We start from the raw sequence: 17262 nt of genomic DNA on the forward strand, positions 1-17262 counted from the left end.
GGCGCTAATATATGGCTTTAAGTACTGCTAAAGTTTGATGAACTATAAGTATTTTATTCCTAAGGATATGCAACAAGCTTTAAATCAGTTTGAATATTTAAATAATATTTTGCACAGTACACATTAGGTTCATAACTTTACTAATGATTACTCTTTCAGCTTTACAGAGAGACTTAAATACTGGGGACAACTTTGAATGATATCTGATTAAAACTGAAGTCCATTTAACTTTCAGATGTGTCTCCTAATTTTTTTGGTCCTGATCCTTCACAGGTCATCTATCACATCTATGGTGCATCAGTGAAGTCATAATTCTGAATTTCTGATGTGATATAATATTACAATAGCAGTCCACTGTTAGACACAAAATTGTGACTACTCCACAGGATCAAGGAAAACTAGACCACATTTTAAACACTGTTAAATTAAATAAATGATCTAAAACCCCAGAAAAATACTAGCCAAGTACATTTGTATTCCCTCTATGGGGGGAGAAGACTGAACAAAAACAATTTATTTTTCAGCTTGATGAAAGACTATTACACTTTGATCAAATAAAGTCTTCTTTACCAAAAAATTGTGATTCATGCTTTCTGTTGTCAAACTATACAAGATATGAAGAGGAAATAAACTTACAAGTAAAAACTGTATTTTACAATTCTAAAATGTAGTTTATACTACATTATTAGACTCATTTAGCTGACTGTATGACACTGCATCAATCAAAATGTAGTATTATCCATCCACCATACTCCTCTTTCTCCCAATATCACACAGAAAAAACAGCCACATATGCAATCTATTCTATTTAAAATACATCCTATATACAGTTTTAAAAGAGGTTGGGAATCAGTTTTAAATAAGTTTGTCAGTCAATTAATGTTCTGAACCCCTGCTATTGACCCAGTAGTGTACAATCTGTTATTATGCACTGACCTACATATCATCTGTTCCTCGTACTGGTCTGTTCCAGGAAGACAGACAGCTGCAACACTATATCCCTGTTCAACCTGAGGACCATCTGACTTTAATTGTAGCACACAGCTTGATGTGGGTCTGCTTATGAGAAGCCAAAGTATCACACTGTAATAATCTGGAAAAGCAGAAACCTGCCAACACAGGGCTGAAAACAGGGGCCTGGGCTGTCTGGCTGGCTGACGGGCTGCAGGAAATATGATTAATGAGCAAGGTATAATGATATCAGAAACCTGATTAGCACCACAAAAAGGTCACAGATCAAAGCAGTATGCATTTCATGAGCTCCAATCATTGCATAAAATCTGTGGTCTTGAAAAGGTAAACTGAAATGCAAGAGGAAAAAATCTGTGTGTGATAGCTTACAAAAAAGAGCACTTACAATACTATAATCATAATTTAGTCTGATACAGGAAGTTGTAAGGAATAGTAAATGAATCAGTGCTGTATTGTAACAACCATTTTTAATAATATTTCTGAGGCACTGAGTTTCAGGTGACTGCTAGTAAATATACTTATTCTAATTAAAAATAGCCATTTTGTTCATCATGCTAAACCCACAAATATTAAAAAGAAAATTAATCTTAGTATTTTCGCATACAAATTGATGGTTTTTATTCAACTGTAAAACAGAAGATCACTAATGGCACTGCCCATAAAAATATTCACGACGGAACCAAGCCTTACAGGCAGACTAAATTTACTTGTTGTACACATCCAGCTTAAACTAGTTCGTTGACTAGTTAGTAAAGGGCTTTAATTTAACACTGAAGGGCTGTTCAAAACTTTCTTTGTTTATGAATTACACTAATATTAGCAGGGATTTGTGGTGTGGCCAGAAGGGCTATTATCAGAAGCAAAGCTCTGAACAAAGAAATTTTATATGGTGCTGCTTTTCAAGTCCCTATTTTCTCCCTCCCCAAAATGAGATTATGCCACCAAAAATACTCTACTGCATCAAATTATAAAATACTTTCAAAATTATATCTTCAGGTAAAAAAAGTTTTATTGAGCAAAACATTCTTATTTTTAATAATTACTTTGCATTTTCTCTCTTAATGAAAGAACTAGTTTAGGACAAAAACGTGGAATGAAAATCTTCATTATTAATAAATGCATTACTAATACTGCAACTTTTACCTACGTGCCAGATATTAAGATGGACAGCATAATAACTAACATAAAACCTTTCTAAACTGAATAACTTTAATAAGTCACTTTCATTAATGAACATTTACTTGAAAACTAAACCAAGTGAAAAACAAAAATTAGATATTTACATCTGAACAATAATCTAGAGTTGTAAGAACATAGTTAAGTAATTTTTAAGATCTGAAAAATATTTAAACTATGAGTTAAAGTAATTTAAAATTTGAAAGTGCAAATGATTCAAGGTTAGGAAAGTGCTGCCCCTTTCAAACCTGAAATAATGTTACTGCTTAGTAGACAGTTCGTTATATAATAAGAAACATGGTTTTCACTCTAGTTCTTTTTTTCTGAAATGATCTTTCAAGGAGTACCAAAATAAAGCAACACTTACTATGTAGATCCTAAGTAGATAAAGAAAAATACTACTACTTAGAATACAGACTGAGTGTATTACTATATAAGATATAGCTCTAAGGGGATACTACTTTAGTGTCCAAGAGTTTAACACAAATAATTAAAAAGCATCTTCTTCCTACTGATCAGGCACTTCCTCTGAGAATATAGCACAAGTGAGAGATATCAAGTAGAACTGCAAAGAGGCAGAGGTTATTAGCAACAGCCTTGGGAAATGAAAGAGCGGGGGAAAGGGCAGTCCTGAAGGCAGAGAGAAAAAATGGATGCTGGGGTCAGAAAGGAAGAGAAAAAAGAAAGAGTGGGTATGGGAATATTGGAAAAGAGAAAGGAGTTGGGGAGTACTGTTTATGTCCCCAGCAGGAAAATTAGGATTTATAATGATCCCTGGTGCAACCCTATTAGCAGTGGACAAGGCAGAATTGTTGCCACAAGTGGAGCTAGAGTGTTGGATTGTGGTTCTTAATTTTGCCATTGGAGAGACAGCTTCCATTGTGCAAGATTAGATTACGGGGTGGTAAAAACGCCTGTCTGTACTACAGCCTCCACTGATGGTCTTAACTTTCTTAGTGTGGACAATGACAGAAAGATGGACATAGTATATGTAAGGATTAAAAATACTGCTGTGAGCAGATCAAGATGCTAAATTACATTGAACAAGTCTGCAGTGGTGTTTTCTGTTCTTAGAAGGGTGTTGAATCATCAACACATGCTGAACTCAAAGAGTCTGAATATCATATTCATAATTCACCAAACTTCATCAAGCTCTGTAATACCCAAAGTTGCACTTGAACCTGCATTGTTTAAGAGGTAGTAGCCTTACTATCTGAAGTCTGTGCATGTTTTAATCTTAATTTGGATCAATTTCACATGTACTTTCCCTTAAAAGAATACACCTGAATTGTTCTAGAATACTTTAAAATTCAAAATCTTTATAACTTGTCCTATAAATATTGCAAGCATTAATATTCTTGATTTCCATTACCCCAACCATACACAGAACCAAGCCTACACCCAATAGTATTCCCAAAGGCGATGATAGCATTACCTCACAAATAAAATGACAGTTAATGACCAATTGCTAAAGAGAGGAACTTCTGTTGAATAAATTCTTTTGCAACAGAGTAAAAAGCTTTAAGACAACCTGTAAAAAAGGTTAATTATGTATGCCTTTTTAGCTTCGTCATGAAGAAAAGGTTTTAAGTTTATCCTTCAACAACAGAATAAATGTATTCTTTCTGGTTTGTTTGTTTGTTTTTTAAACCTAAGAAATATTAGGAAGGTCAAGTCTGGTGTTTCCTGATCTCCTTCGAAGACATTTTAGCATCTCTGAAGTGTACAGTAGGATTTCATATCTTAATTAAATATTTTCTATGAGGGTTGCAAAGGAATAGCTGAGTGGGCCATGGACAGACTATCAGTTGTTACCTCAATGCTCAGCTTTATTTATTTTTTAAAAGTTTCTATATGTTATGGTTGGCAAAAAAAAGTATGTCGCTGTTGGAGAGACCTTTGAGTCTGCAGAGAGCCTGAAACAATAGCTCTGAGGTGTGAACTGCCCCGTTCATTTCAGTGGGTGCTAAACTCAGAAAACAATGATATTACTTTCAAAATAGCTCTGTTCAATTATTTCACTGTTCCAAGCATATAAGAAAGAGAGGAAATACTATTTTATGAAGACCAACACACCAGGGCTTCCCAACATTTAGGAGGGAAGGACTCCCTGGGAGGGATTAGGGGGAAGAGGTGGGACATAGACAATGTATAAATTAAGATGTGTAGGCCTTTAAAACCACATGTCACAATTACAAGAGGGTGAGGGGGGTGATTGGTGTTATTTTCCTGAAGGGCAGCTCAGCTTCCAAATGTCTGAAAAACACTCCCTTAATGGAAGGGGTGGGGGCACTGACTCTTTAAGAAAGACACCACTTCTCCCAAAGGTTCATTAGACACTAGAGTTAAATAAGTGTTAAAAAAAATCCAATAAAAATATACATTTTAAACAGCCTCCTTGAATGAAAATCAATCAATTTTCAGTCTCTTGTGATAGGACAATTTCATTAGTCCTTCAATCATCGAGTCTTTTGAAGGTATACAAGACTTGAATGTAAAAAAGAATTATGTAGCCACCCCCTACTCTACTTTTTCTTTACAATATCCCCCCCCCACACGCAAATATTTATCTTCACAGTGTACAAAAAGTTTAAAGTGAAGAGTGAGAGGACAAGTCTTCCCCCTCACCCCTTTGTAAGAAACCATTACTCCCTTATATTGCATCAGATTATCATTTTCAATAATAGTTTAATGCAAATTCTATCTATGCACAGAGGACAAGGACAAATGGTCATAAGGTATTTTAGTAGAGAAGTTGCGAGACCTGGTCCTCAACTGACAACAGATGATAGCCATCTTACCAGCCTGTTTATGCGAACAAATTCTTCTGGGGTTTTGGCCCATGGTGGAAGTTCAACATCAGATACCACCGTTCCGTCATCCATCACACCTAGATTGTAATTGTTGAGGTTGACAAACATCTCTGGGAGATAATAAAACTCAGGAATCAGCTCCTGTATACAAAGGAAAAACAATATCATGATGTAAAGTCTAACATACAACACAGTTACATAAAGAATTAATGATGGGGGGCAGAGTGCAATACGGAGAACATTAAAAACTCACAGGTAGAAATCCTCTCTCATTACTTTCCAAATCTGAAGAGGCTTTAAATGTTTGTGAAGCCCTGATCATGCTCTTAACACAATGGAAGGGAGCATTTTTCAAGAAATATTTCACAATATATTTTGTTGACTAAAAAACATATGTAAAATGTTTTTGGTTACAGGTTTATCTGAGAAATATTCATAGACAATCTTTTAAAACCATTTAGGTGAGGAATAAATTAAGACCTCATGGTGCAAACAAATTTTGGCTGAAACCTGAGACAAAATAGCTCCTTTCAAGTTGCATATTAATCCCCATGTTTAAAAGAATAACTACTAAGTGTACAAAGGGTAATCATAACACTGCAGGCAAGCACTGCCTGTTATAATTGTTATAATGTTGCAAAACAGTAATAATTAAGGCTACGATTCTGTCATGGATATTTTTTAGTAAAAGTCACGACAGATTGTGGGCAAAAAACAAAAATTAATGGAAGCCTGAGACCTGTACCTGATTTTTACTAAAAAATTCCCTGGAGAGGAGGCAGCCGGGGGACAAAGAGTACTGCTGGGGCTTGCAGCTGCTCCAGCCCCACCAGCTGCTCCTGCAACAGGGGCCGACTACTACTACTACAGCCCCAGAGGGGCTGAACCAACCCTGGCTGCTGCTCCGGTGGCAGCCCCGGGGCTGGCCGCTGGCCAGTTGTTCTGGCAGCCGCTGCTCCGAGGATGACAGCTGCTCCAGCCCTGCCCCAGAAGACGTCCCAGAAAGTCATGGAATCTGTGACCTCTGTGACAGAATCATAGCCTTGGTAATAATCCCATTCACTCACACATACTGTCTGAAGCATTCACCATTTGGGCTGAAATTATCCATGTTTGGTCCCTGCTCAAAAGTAAATTTTCTGTAAAGTTTGAAATCTATGGAGTTATACCAGATTAAAACTAGAGTAATGCAGTAGTGGATCAGGCCCTCTATTTCTTTTTCCATTTCAAAATCCTGCTAACTCCAACCAAACAAAGGTGACAAGTCAAAAAGTCTGTTGTTGTTGTTGTTAAGTATTCGACACTCCAGTACAACTCAACTGGTGGTGGCAACACCTGGAACATTCAAGACAGATTCTGCAATGAACTCCATGCAGGCAGACCACTACACCCAGGGGGAGCACCTCTGAAGTCAAAGGTGCTCCCGTGGGAGTGAAGGGGTCTACCTGCATGGAGCTTGTTACAAGATTGAACCTAGAAGTTTTATCATTGTGTACATCTGCTCTGAGTGAGATTAGGACACAGTGATTAACACAGCAGTGGCCTGCCTACACTACTGCTCTCACTAGCAGAGCTGCAACAGTGAGGAATTTTTTACAACAGCAGGAATTTTTCAGAAAAACAATCATGCACACACAGCTAATGAAGTTTGAATTTCTAAGCTTAATTGGAACAATTTTAGTATTAAGAGGCACTTTTTTTTAAAAAAGGAAATTTAAAGCAGACAATAGAACATTAAGGGCCCAGTTAAACACATAATGTCAGGAAAAGTTAAATTTCAATAGTACGGTTACCTTATTGCAAATTTTAGGTTTCAAAGTAACAGCCGTGTTAGTCTGTATTCGCAAAAAGAAAAGGAGTACTTTTGGCACCTTAGAGACTAACCAATTTATTTGAGCATGAGCTTTCGTGAGCTACAGCTCACTTCATCGGATGCAAATTATTATTATTATTATTATTATTGCAAATGTTAGAGTTTACTCCAGTAAAAAATATTACCTCACCCACTTTGTCTCTCCAATATCCTGGGAGTAACATGACTACAACAACACTGCAAACCTACTGCATATATGTAATATATATTTTTCCTTTTTAATTAAATGTGTAACTTAGTATATTGCGGTCTATTCTATAATATATATTTACCGCATAATATGTAGGATGTATACAATGTGGTCTAGTTAATGTTGCTATTAGAACCATAACTAATTTTTTTATTTCCAGATTTTTGTAATTTGAACTGGGTGATGCAAACATTACATTTATTTAGACAATGCCTATGTAGAAATTATGGGGTTTTTTGCCTTTGATGTATTTTTTAATAGGGGACATTAACATTCAGTCTTAGGAAACACAGCAAGTAAAGATGATAATTGGATAGATTTAGAAAAAATTATGCTGCTAAATTGGAGAATTCCCTCCTCTGAATGGAACAGATCAATATTAGTAATTGCTTCAGGAAATTAATTTCACAGCAAGTGACTAGTGTAAAACTGGTATTCCGTGTAACAAGTGGAAACTGCATGCCACTTAACCAGCAGAAAAATACAGGCTGTTTTGTTGGCTTTTATGCGCAGTGGACCCCTGTGTGTAGCTATGTCAGAGGCCCAAGTAGATCAGATTTGAAATCCAGTCTTGACATGGGTCAATGGATCAGTGGTCTCCCAGATACCCCCTCAGGGCTAGCTATGGCAGAGCAGCTTTCCAAACAGCTGAGTGCAATAGGGAGGTCATCAGATTGTGGACAAGGTCAGTCTGAAGTAGCAGAGCAAAGACAGGAAAGATCTAGCAGGAATTGAGCTATTATCACCTCCATCCTTGTGTGAAACACTGCATGACTTTGAATTGTACATATTTTTGTTTACAGTCACCTTAATTAACTAAGCAGGGTAAAAATGAGCTTGTATACCAAATGCCTCACAAGTACCTGATAAGAAGAAGTTTGAAACCAGTTAATTGGACAAATAAGGAAGGGAGTTGTAGCAAAGTTAAATGAAAGAGGTCTAATACCAAAGTTTCATCAATTTCATCATTTTACATCTCACATAAAGAAAGAAAGGCTACTATTAATTCAATAGCAGAGAAATACATCAACTTACTCCGCAAATATTAGCACATAGTATGATGCTAAATATTTTAAACATAAGCTCATCACATATGTGACTGATGACTTTTTAAATATATAAAAACACAACTACTCATTTGGTTCTGCAAGATCAGAAAACATTTGGCTTTGTAGAATACACATGGCTTTCATTAAATTATGCAGAAATATGCTATGCTGAAAGGTAGCAACTTAAAAACAATCAGTTACTTCTGTTAATTTCCCCCAATTAAAAAACCTTTTATATAAATGATTTCATAACTTCAATTACTAGTTTTCAGGAAGATCTCTACAGTACCAAAGTAAAGCTGTTTTTCTTTATAACAAGCAAAGGCCTCTCTTAAATATCAGGGGCCTGATTTTGTTGCCCTAACCAACTGGTGTCATTTACACAGAGGCAAAGTGAGTGCAAAGTAGCTGTAAATTACCATTCAGATTTGGTAGTACTTTATACCCACTTTACTGTCACTTTGCACTGGTGTAAAGGAGTACACACAATGCAGGGCAACAGAGAATCTGGCATCTTTGCACCTAAAAATAATTTCAACTGAGGCATGTTAAAGGACAATACTTACATCCTTATCACGCTTACAAATTTTTACACTTCTGATGATGGCCTCCTTAGCAAGGTCAGTACTTTAAAATAGGTTTCAGAGTAGCAGCCCTGTTAGTCTGTATTCACAAAAAGAAAAGGAGTACTTGTGGCACCTTAGAGACTAACCAATTTATTTGAGCATAAGCTTTTGTGAGCTACAGCTCACTTCATCGGATGCATTCAGTGGAAAATACAGTGAGGAGATTTATATACACATAGAACATGAAAAAATGGGTGTTTATCATGTACACTGTAAGGAGAGTGATCACTTAAGATGAGCTATTACCTGAAGGACGACCCATTGCTCTCACAAATCTTGGGAGACAGGCCAGTCCTTGCCCACAGACAGCCCCCCAACCTGAAGCAAATACTCACCAGCAACCACACACCACACAACAGAACCACTAACCCAGGAACCTATCCTTGCAACAAAGCCCATTGCCAACTGTGTCCACATATCTATTCAGGGGACACCATCATAGGGCCTAATCACATCAGCCACACTATCAGAGGCTCGTTCACCTGCACATCCACCAAGGTGATATATGCCATCATGTGCCAGCAATGCCCCTCTGCCATGTACATTGGACAGTCTCTACGTAAAAGAATAAATGGACACAAATCAGATGTCAAGAATTATAACATTCAGAAACCAGTCGGAGAACACTTCAATCTCTTTGGTCACTCGATTTCTGACCTAAAAGTGGCAATTCTTCAACAAAAAGACTTCAAAACCAGACTCCAATGAGAGCCTGCTGAATTGGAATTAATTTGCAAATTGGATACAATTAACTTAGGCTTGAATAGAGACTGGGAGTGGTTGAGTCATTACACAAAGTAAAACTATTTCCCCTTGTTTATTCTCTCCCTCTCTCCCCCCCCCCCCACTGCTCCTCAGACATTCTTGTTAACTGCTGGAAATGGCCCACCTTGATTATCACTACAAAGGGTTTTCTCCCCGCCCCCCACTCTCCTGCTGGTAATAGCTCATCTTAAGTGATCACTCTCCTTACAGTGTGCATGATAAACACCCATTTTTTCATGTTCTGTGTGTATATAAATCTCCTCACTGTATTTTCCACTGAATGTATCCGACGAAGTGAGCTGTAGCCCATGAAAGCTTATGCTCAAATAAATTGGTTAGTCTCTAAGGTGCCACAAGTACTCCTTTTCTTTTTACTTTTTAATGGCATTGTTTGTGCTGCTACTAGAAGCCTATTCTGGAGCACTTCTTACTTGGCCATAAATATTTACTTCTGACTGAAAGTAAGTTCAAAAACATTGTTTATGCTACATTTATTTTTTCTTAAAAGGATCATAGCATGTGCACAGTATTGCCCTGATCCTGCAATCACTTACTCATGTGAGTAGTTCTACTGACAACAGTGGGACTACTCATGGGATCGAAGTTAGCATACACCTACATGTGACAGGGACCTAAATTTGGTTCACCTTCCCCCCCACCCCCAGAGTTTCACACCAAATGGGCAACTTCCACACTAAACTGTAACAGCATTTTATTTATCTATTGAATGAAAATTACTATAGAGTTGTTTGATGCTTCTTTTGTTTGTAAGATTTCACAGGGGACTGCAAAATTGTCTGATTATTTTCATGTGGTAGTCCTAAATATTCATCTTGAAAATCACTTCAAGCATTTTCTTTATTAAAATACTTTCTGGGATTAGAAACAGGAATAAAACAGTGAAATCATTTTTAATGAAAATCAATTCTACAGGGTAAATTTTGCCATTCTTACATTCAGTCTCTACATAAAAGAATAAATGGACACAAATCAGATGTCAAGAATTATAACATTCAAAAACCAGTTGGAGAACACTTCAATCTCTTTGGTCACTCGATTACAGACCTAAAAGTTGCATTTCTTCAACAAAAAAACTTCAAAAACAGACTCCAAGGAGAGACTGCTGAATTGAAATTAATTTGCAAACTGGATACAATTAACTTAGGCTTGAATAGAGACTGGGAGTGGATGGGTCATTACACAAAGTAAAACTATTTCCCCATGTTTATTCCTCCACCCCCCCACACACACTGTTCCTCAGATGTTCTTGTCAACTGCTGGAAATGGCCCACCTTGATTATCACTACAAAAGGTTTTTTCCCCTGGCTCTCCTGCTGGTAATAGCTCACCTTAAGTGATCACTCTCCTTACAGTGTGTATGGTAACACTCATTATTTCATGTTCTCTATGTATATAAATCTCCCCACTGTATTTTCCACTGAATGCATCCGATGAAGTGAGCTGTAGCTCACAAAAGCTTATGCTCAAATAAATTGGTTAGTCTCTAAGGTGCCACAAATACTACTTTTCTTTTTACATTCAGTAGTGTCTCATTCCTTTTTTAGTGCTTTTGACATCAATGAACTACTGAGAGAGTCAGGTGTTACTCAATATGAGTAAAGTGATAGAATCTAGCACATAGTATTTAAATAGGCCTTTCCACGATAGACTTCAGATGTTAGAGCTTACTGTGTCAGGAATTTTCATTTCAATGATTTCCTAATTCCATATATGTTGGAATGCAACCTATTTTAACAACTGTCTTTTCCCAAATGGACAACACTGATTTCTAAGGAAACTTGCTTTTTTAATTTTGTTATTATGAAGCAGCATCGATGAGGATTATCAGCTGAGCACTGAGAATTGTTTTTTAACATATGCTACAGAGCACAGAAAGACACACAGAATGCAATCTGTTACATCTTATAGAAGCCCTGTTTTATTTTGTCCTTGATTTCTAGATGATAAGAGTAGTGTATTTTGAAAGAGAAACAGATGAACTGTAAAGGTATTTAGAATCAGTGAGTCAAATCCCCAGCTAAAAAAAATTTTAGAAGAGACCAAATTTGGGACCTAAACTATTTCACAGTCCCTTTAAGCAATATTAAAGGTCTTACTATCGCCAGCCAAAAATGCACTAATAAAAGCTACAAAATGCACACTATAAGTCCAGCCCAGCACTCTCATTGCCATGATTTGTTTCCTTTGCTAAAGGACCTAAATGGTGCAGTTGGTACAATTGGTTAAAATACCACTTTAGAAGCTTTACATATAATGTCTGTTTCTTCCATATCAATTGGCCATATCAATTAGTCTCTAAGTACCCACAGTATCATATCTTTTCTGTTACATATCTACAGAAATGTAGAGCTGGAAGGGATCTCAAGAGGTCATCTAGTCCATCCCTTCACACAGAAGCAGGAACAAGTAGGCCTAAACGAATGGTTCTCAGCCTTTCCAGGCTGAATTGTCTGATTTCTCAGGCTGATTTGTTCCCAAGTTTCACCTCACTTAAAAACTACTTGCTTACAAAATCAGACCCAAAAATACAAAAGTGTCCCAGCACACTATTACTGAAAATTGCTTACTTTCTCATTTTTACCATATAATTGCCAAATAAATCAATTGGAATAGAAATATTGTTACTTACATTTCAGTGTGATACTTGAGCCTATTTTTCACTTGTGAGCTTTGTCTGAAGCCTGAGCCCCAAGTGGCAGGATTGAAGCATGTAGCGTAGCTTTGGGGGGCCCCCTCTGGCATGGGGCCCCAGGCAATTGCCTTGCTTGCCACCCCTTAATGCCAGCCTGCACTTGTGATCCTCCTAAACCCATCCCGTGACCCCCATAGGGGCTGCAACCCCCGGTTGAGAAACACTGATCTAGATAAGTTGAGTACTCCCTGGAGACCTCTGCGTACCCCCAGGAGTACGTGTACCCATGGCTGAGAACCACTGACCTAGATCATCCCTGACAGGTGTTTGTCTAACCTGTTCTTAAAATCCTCAGTGATGGGGACTCCACAGCCTCCATTGGAAGCCTATTCCAGAGCTTAACAACCCTTATAGTTAGGAAGTTTTTTGTAGTATCTAACCTGCAGATTAAGGCCATTACTTTTTGTCCTATCTTCAATGGACATGGAGAACAATTATTGATCACTGTTTTCTTTACAGCAGCTCTTAAAATACTTGAACACTGTTATCAGGTCACCCCTTAGTCTTCTTTTCTCAGGACTTACCAGGTTTTTTTAAACCTTTTCTTCATAGCTCAGGTGTTCTAAGCTTTTTTCATTATTGTGACTCTCCTCTATACTCTCTCCAATTTCTTAATGTGTGGCACACAGAGCTGGACACAGCACTCCAGGAGAGGCCTCACCAGTGCTGAGTGCAGAGGAACAATTACCTCCTGTTTTTTACATATGACACTTCAGTTAATATACCCCAGAATGATATAAGCCTTTTTCATAACTGCGTCACGCTGCTGACTCATATTCAGTTTGTGATCCAGTATAACCCCCAGATCCTTTTCAGCAGTACTACTGCCTAGCCAGTGATTCCCCATTTTATGTTTTTCTTCCAAAGCGTAATACTTTGCACTTGTCTTTATTGAATTTCATTTTGTTGATTTCAGACAATTCTCTCCAAGTTGCAAAGTTGTTTTGAATTCTAATCCTTTCCTTCAAAATGTTTGGGACTCCTCCCAAGTTTGGTATCATTTGCAAATTTTATAAAGATATTCTCCAGTCCATTATCCAAGTCATTAATGAAAATATTGATTAGTATAAGACCCAGAACAGACCCCCGCAGAATCCAACTAGGTATGTCCTCCCAGTTTGACAGAAAACCATTAACTACTACTTTTTGAATATGGATTTCCAACCAGTTGTGCTTCGAAGTTATGGTAATTTAATCTAAACCATATTTCCCTAGTTTGCTTATAAGAATATCATGTTTTACTGTGTCAAAAGTTTTACTAAAATCAAGATATATTGTATCTTGCCCCATCTCCAAGGCAGTAAACCAGTCCATAAAGGAAATTAGGTTGGTCTGGCATCATTTGTTCTTGTCAAATCCATGTTGGCTGTTACTTATTATCCTATTTTCTCTTAGGTGCTTATAAACTTATTGAATAATTTGTTCCTGTACCTTTCCAGGTATCAAAGTTAGGCTGATTGTTCTATAATTCTCCTTGTTTCCCTTTTAAAAAACAAGTATTATGTTTTCCCTTCTTCAATACTCTGGAACCTTACCCATCCTCCATGATTTCTCAAAGATAATCACTAATGGTTTTGAGATTGCTTCAGCTAGTTCCTTAAGCATCCTATTGTGCATTTTATCAGTTCCTGCTGACCTGAATATATCTAACTTACCTAAATATTATTTAACCTCTTCTTTCCCTGTTCTGGCTTGTGTTCCTTCCCCTTTTTCATTAATATTGTGTTAAATATCTGGTCATAATTTATCTTTTTAGAGAAGACTGGAGCAAAACAGGCATAAAATAACTCAGCCTTCTTGATGCTATTTGTTATTAATTCTCCTTCCCTGCTAAGTAGTGGACCACACTTTCATTCATCTTTCTCTTGCTCCTAATATATTTATAGAACCTCTTTGTATTGCCTTTTATTTCCCTTGCTAGGTGTAACTCATTTTGTGTCTTAGCCTTTTTCGTTTTGTACACATATGCTTGTGCTAGTCTTTTGTCTTCAGCTATTTGCCCATGTTTCCACTTTCTATAGGATTCTTTTTTGATTTTCAGACTATTAAAGAGCTCCTGAAGGAGCCATATTGGCCTCTCATTATTCTTCCTATATTTCCTTTGCATTGGGATAGTTTGCTGTTGTGCTCTTAACATATGTTATTTCTCTCAACAAATTGCACTAAATTCTCTCCCTCCCCCCTCCCCCCCAAATTCTCATCAGGTTTCCATTCAAGGTCTTAATTTAATTAACAAAGTAATTAACTTTATCACTGGATTGTCATCCTGTTGAAATTCTCTTTTATGTAATGGGATTCTTTTTCTGGATATTTGTTAGTTTAAACAAATTATATATTAACATATTAATTATGTTAATGAAAATTATACAAAACCAAAATGTATACAAAGGTACTATATGTATTTTGATAAATGGTTTGCTATGCTTTTAATAAGAACTGGATGAAAATTTCCATTCAACACTGATGTACTTAAGAGGTGATTACTTAGCAGTTAAACACTGCTAGCCAACACCAGTTATATGAGTATGCAAATATTTTACTCTATTCTGTAGGATTTACTGAGGATGCATGAGAAAATTATGCAGTGCTAATCACTTACTAGGCAAAAATACAAAAACAGGTTGAATATATAATTTCAGCCCTTTTCCCCATGTCATTTTAAAAGTGGACTAAATTAGATTTTGAAAATAATTAGTGATGAGAAAATAAATTTGGTAGCCTTGTCACTTCTAGACTATGAAGCTTCTTATTCACAGAGAGTCCAAAGAATACCAGAAGGGCAATTTACATGAACATGAAAATTTTAGGGATTAAAATCCATGGACAAACTGCAGATAAAATGATTAAACTACAAGTGAAATCAGATTTTTATGTGCTTAATAGGGGAGAAGGAAGATTAAATGGTGAATCTTGCTAAAGGAGTTGCCTCTCCCAGTGGCTTGAAGTGCGGCCTACATCACAGATGAATGTATAACTAGCAGTCAGTTGTACCCTAATAGCTTTATCTGACCCAAATAAAAAAATGAAAGAACTGTTACAAATAATATGTGAGTAACAAGATCTCTTTTGGAAAGTATCATTTAGCAACAAATATTCATATAGAAGTGACTTAAAAGCAACATTTCCTGGTACTCCCATCTCCTCATACATCCTCTAAGATCTCAGCAACCATCTGAGGTCTCAGCAATCAGACCATCCTTGGAACAGTTGAAAGGACTTGGAACGGGCATGAGGAAATCCAGATGAACATAGGCTATCATATCCAGAAATCTAGGATAAGGGCAATGAGGCATTATAAGGATGTCTTAAGTTCTGAATAGCCTAATTTTTCATGCATATATGGGATCAAGCAAAAGGAGGCAGCAGGTCTCGGAGCACCATCCAGTCCCAACACAACACATTAATGTAGAAATCAAAGGCCAAAATGCAAAACCAAGGACACTTCACTGATAGTGTCTGTGTGCATTCAGTACAAACTAATTAATTTACTGTTCATGTCTAACACCTCCTGACTGAAATTCCAGAAAATGCTAATTTTTAGGGAGTGACTGAGACTGTAGGTTGTTTTTACCTCTTAGGCCTATCACCAACGGCACTACCAAGACTTTGGCAGAGCTTCTTGGGGCTGAGCAAAAGCTAAGATGAAACAATGGAAGAACTTAAAGAACTTAACTTTTGACCCAGACAAAAGTTGCTACCTCAGTATGCTACCTCAGTACTGTTAATACAGTGGGCTAGACAGGTTTCTTCAAGTTTTCAAAGCAAGTGATCTCCTTCCAAGCTACAAAATGAACTCCAAGATTAACCTTAACCATGAATGAGAAAAAATTTGTAATCATAACAGAATAGCACCTAATTATGAAGTTTTGAAAAGTAAATTTTGATGAGAAAGGAAGCCCCAAATCATTAAAATACAAAAAATTCATTGTAATGGATAAGATTGTTTTGCTACTGGAAGATGTTCCCCATGATTCTGAAAGCAAAAAATAACCTACAATAATTTTTAAATCAGCAGCAGGTTGTGATACAAAGATATGATGACAAAAGTAGAATAAGAACTTTAAAGACTTCTGCAACTAAAGATGAGTGGCACTCCTTTAGAGACAGAAACTAAGCGGACATTGGCTATCTAGAGAAATTAAGTTGCAGGATCTTGTTCCAGGACAGGTTTGTCTTGCAGTAGCCCAGTCAGTGTTGCCAAGTGAACAGCATGTTGGATGAAGGGGTTATTAATCCATCTCTTTCCCCTTTGTGGATTATCTAAAGATCATCCCACACCAGATAAATTCTAATGGTTCCCAAATGGTTCTTCAGCTCCCTCATAGCACAAAACAAGAACAAAAAAAGCCAAGTTTCCTTCCTGCACGTGGAAAGACCAACTTCTACATTTTCTTATAGATGTGCCTCCCTGTTGTGCATAAACAGAATATATTTTATTCTGCCTCTAGAGAAGAATTCAGCTCATTTAGGTGCCCAAGGATGTCAGTAAATTAGATTAAGCCTGCCACCCAAGATGAATTATTAAAGGTCTCAGCAAGTAGATATTGGATTGTGATGTGGAAGGCTTCATATCTTCAGCAGAGAGCATTTCAGACACTCTAGATAATATGGTTTTGAACCTGTGTAAAACCATTTTGTATTTTTTTTTCTGAGCCATCACTGGAGCAATGTTCCATTGTCCTTTTCATGAAAAAAAAATAATACAGTCGTTTTATATAGAACTTTTCACCCCTAGATCGCTAAGCACTCTAAAGGAAGTATCACTATCCTCTTTGTACAATTGGGGAAACTGAGGCACTGTGCGGTTAAAAGCAGTTTGCTCAATGGTAACACAGATGTCAATAGTAATAGCAGAGCTGTGAATAATAAACCCTGGTCTTCTGGCTTCCGGTATAGTGCCCAGCAGAACCGAGCATAACGGCTATTATCTTGGTCATTATCAGGGAATGAACTCATTACCTCCAAAGCTAAGCCATGAGCCTCTATAGCTTAAGACAAAGGGTTATGCCCCCTAGTTGGCAGCTGTAACGAACTGAGGGTTTGTCTACACTTACAGTGCTGCAGCGGCCCAGCTGCACGGCTGTA

General features: G+C 37.1%; 1 protein-coding gene across 2 annotated transcripts in view; it reads right to left on the reverse strand.

Moving 5' to 3' along the window:
* Window positions 1–17262, reverse strand: part of LRBA (LPS responsive beige-like anchor protein) — a 560210-nt gene that overhangs the window by 124769 nt on the left and 418179 nt on the right. For both annotated transcript variants that reach the window (XM_084626698.1, XM_084626699.1), the window contains one exon: window positions 4950–5102. In XM_084626698.1, the coding sequence (XP_084482824.1) occupies window positions 4950–5102 (153 nt within the window). The remainder of the gene's footprint in view (window positions 1–4949; window positions 5103–17262) is intronic.

Source organism: Lepidochelys olivacea, assembly GCF_965140295.1.
Source record: "Lepidochelys olivacea isolate rLepOli2 genome assembly, chromosome: 4".
In the NCBI taxonomy this organism is placed as follows: domain Eukaryota; kingdom Metazoa; phylum Chordata; order Testudines; family Cheloniidae; genus Lepidochelys; species Lepidochelys olivacea.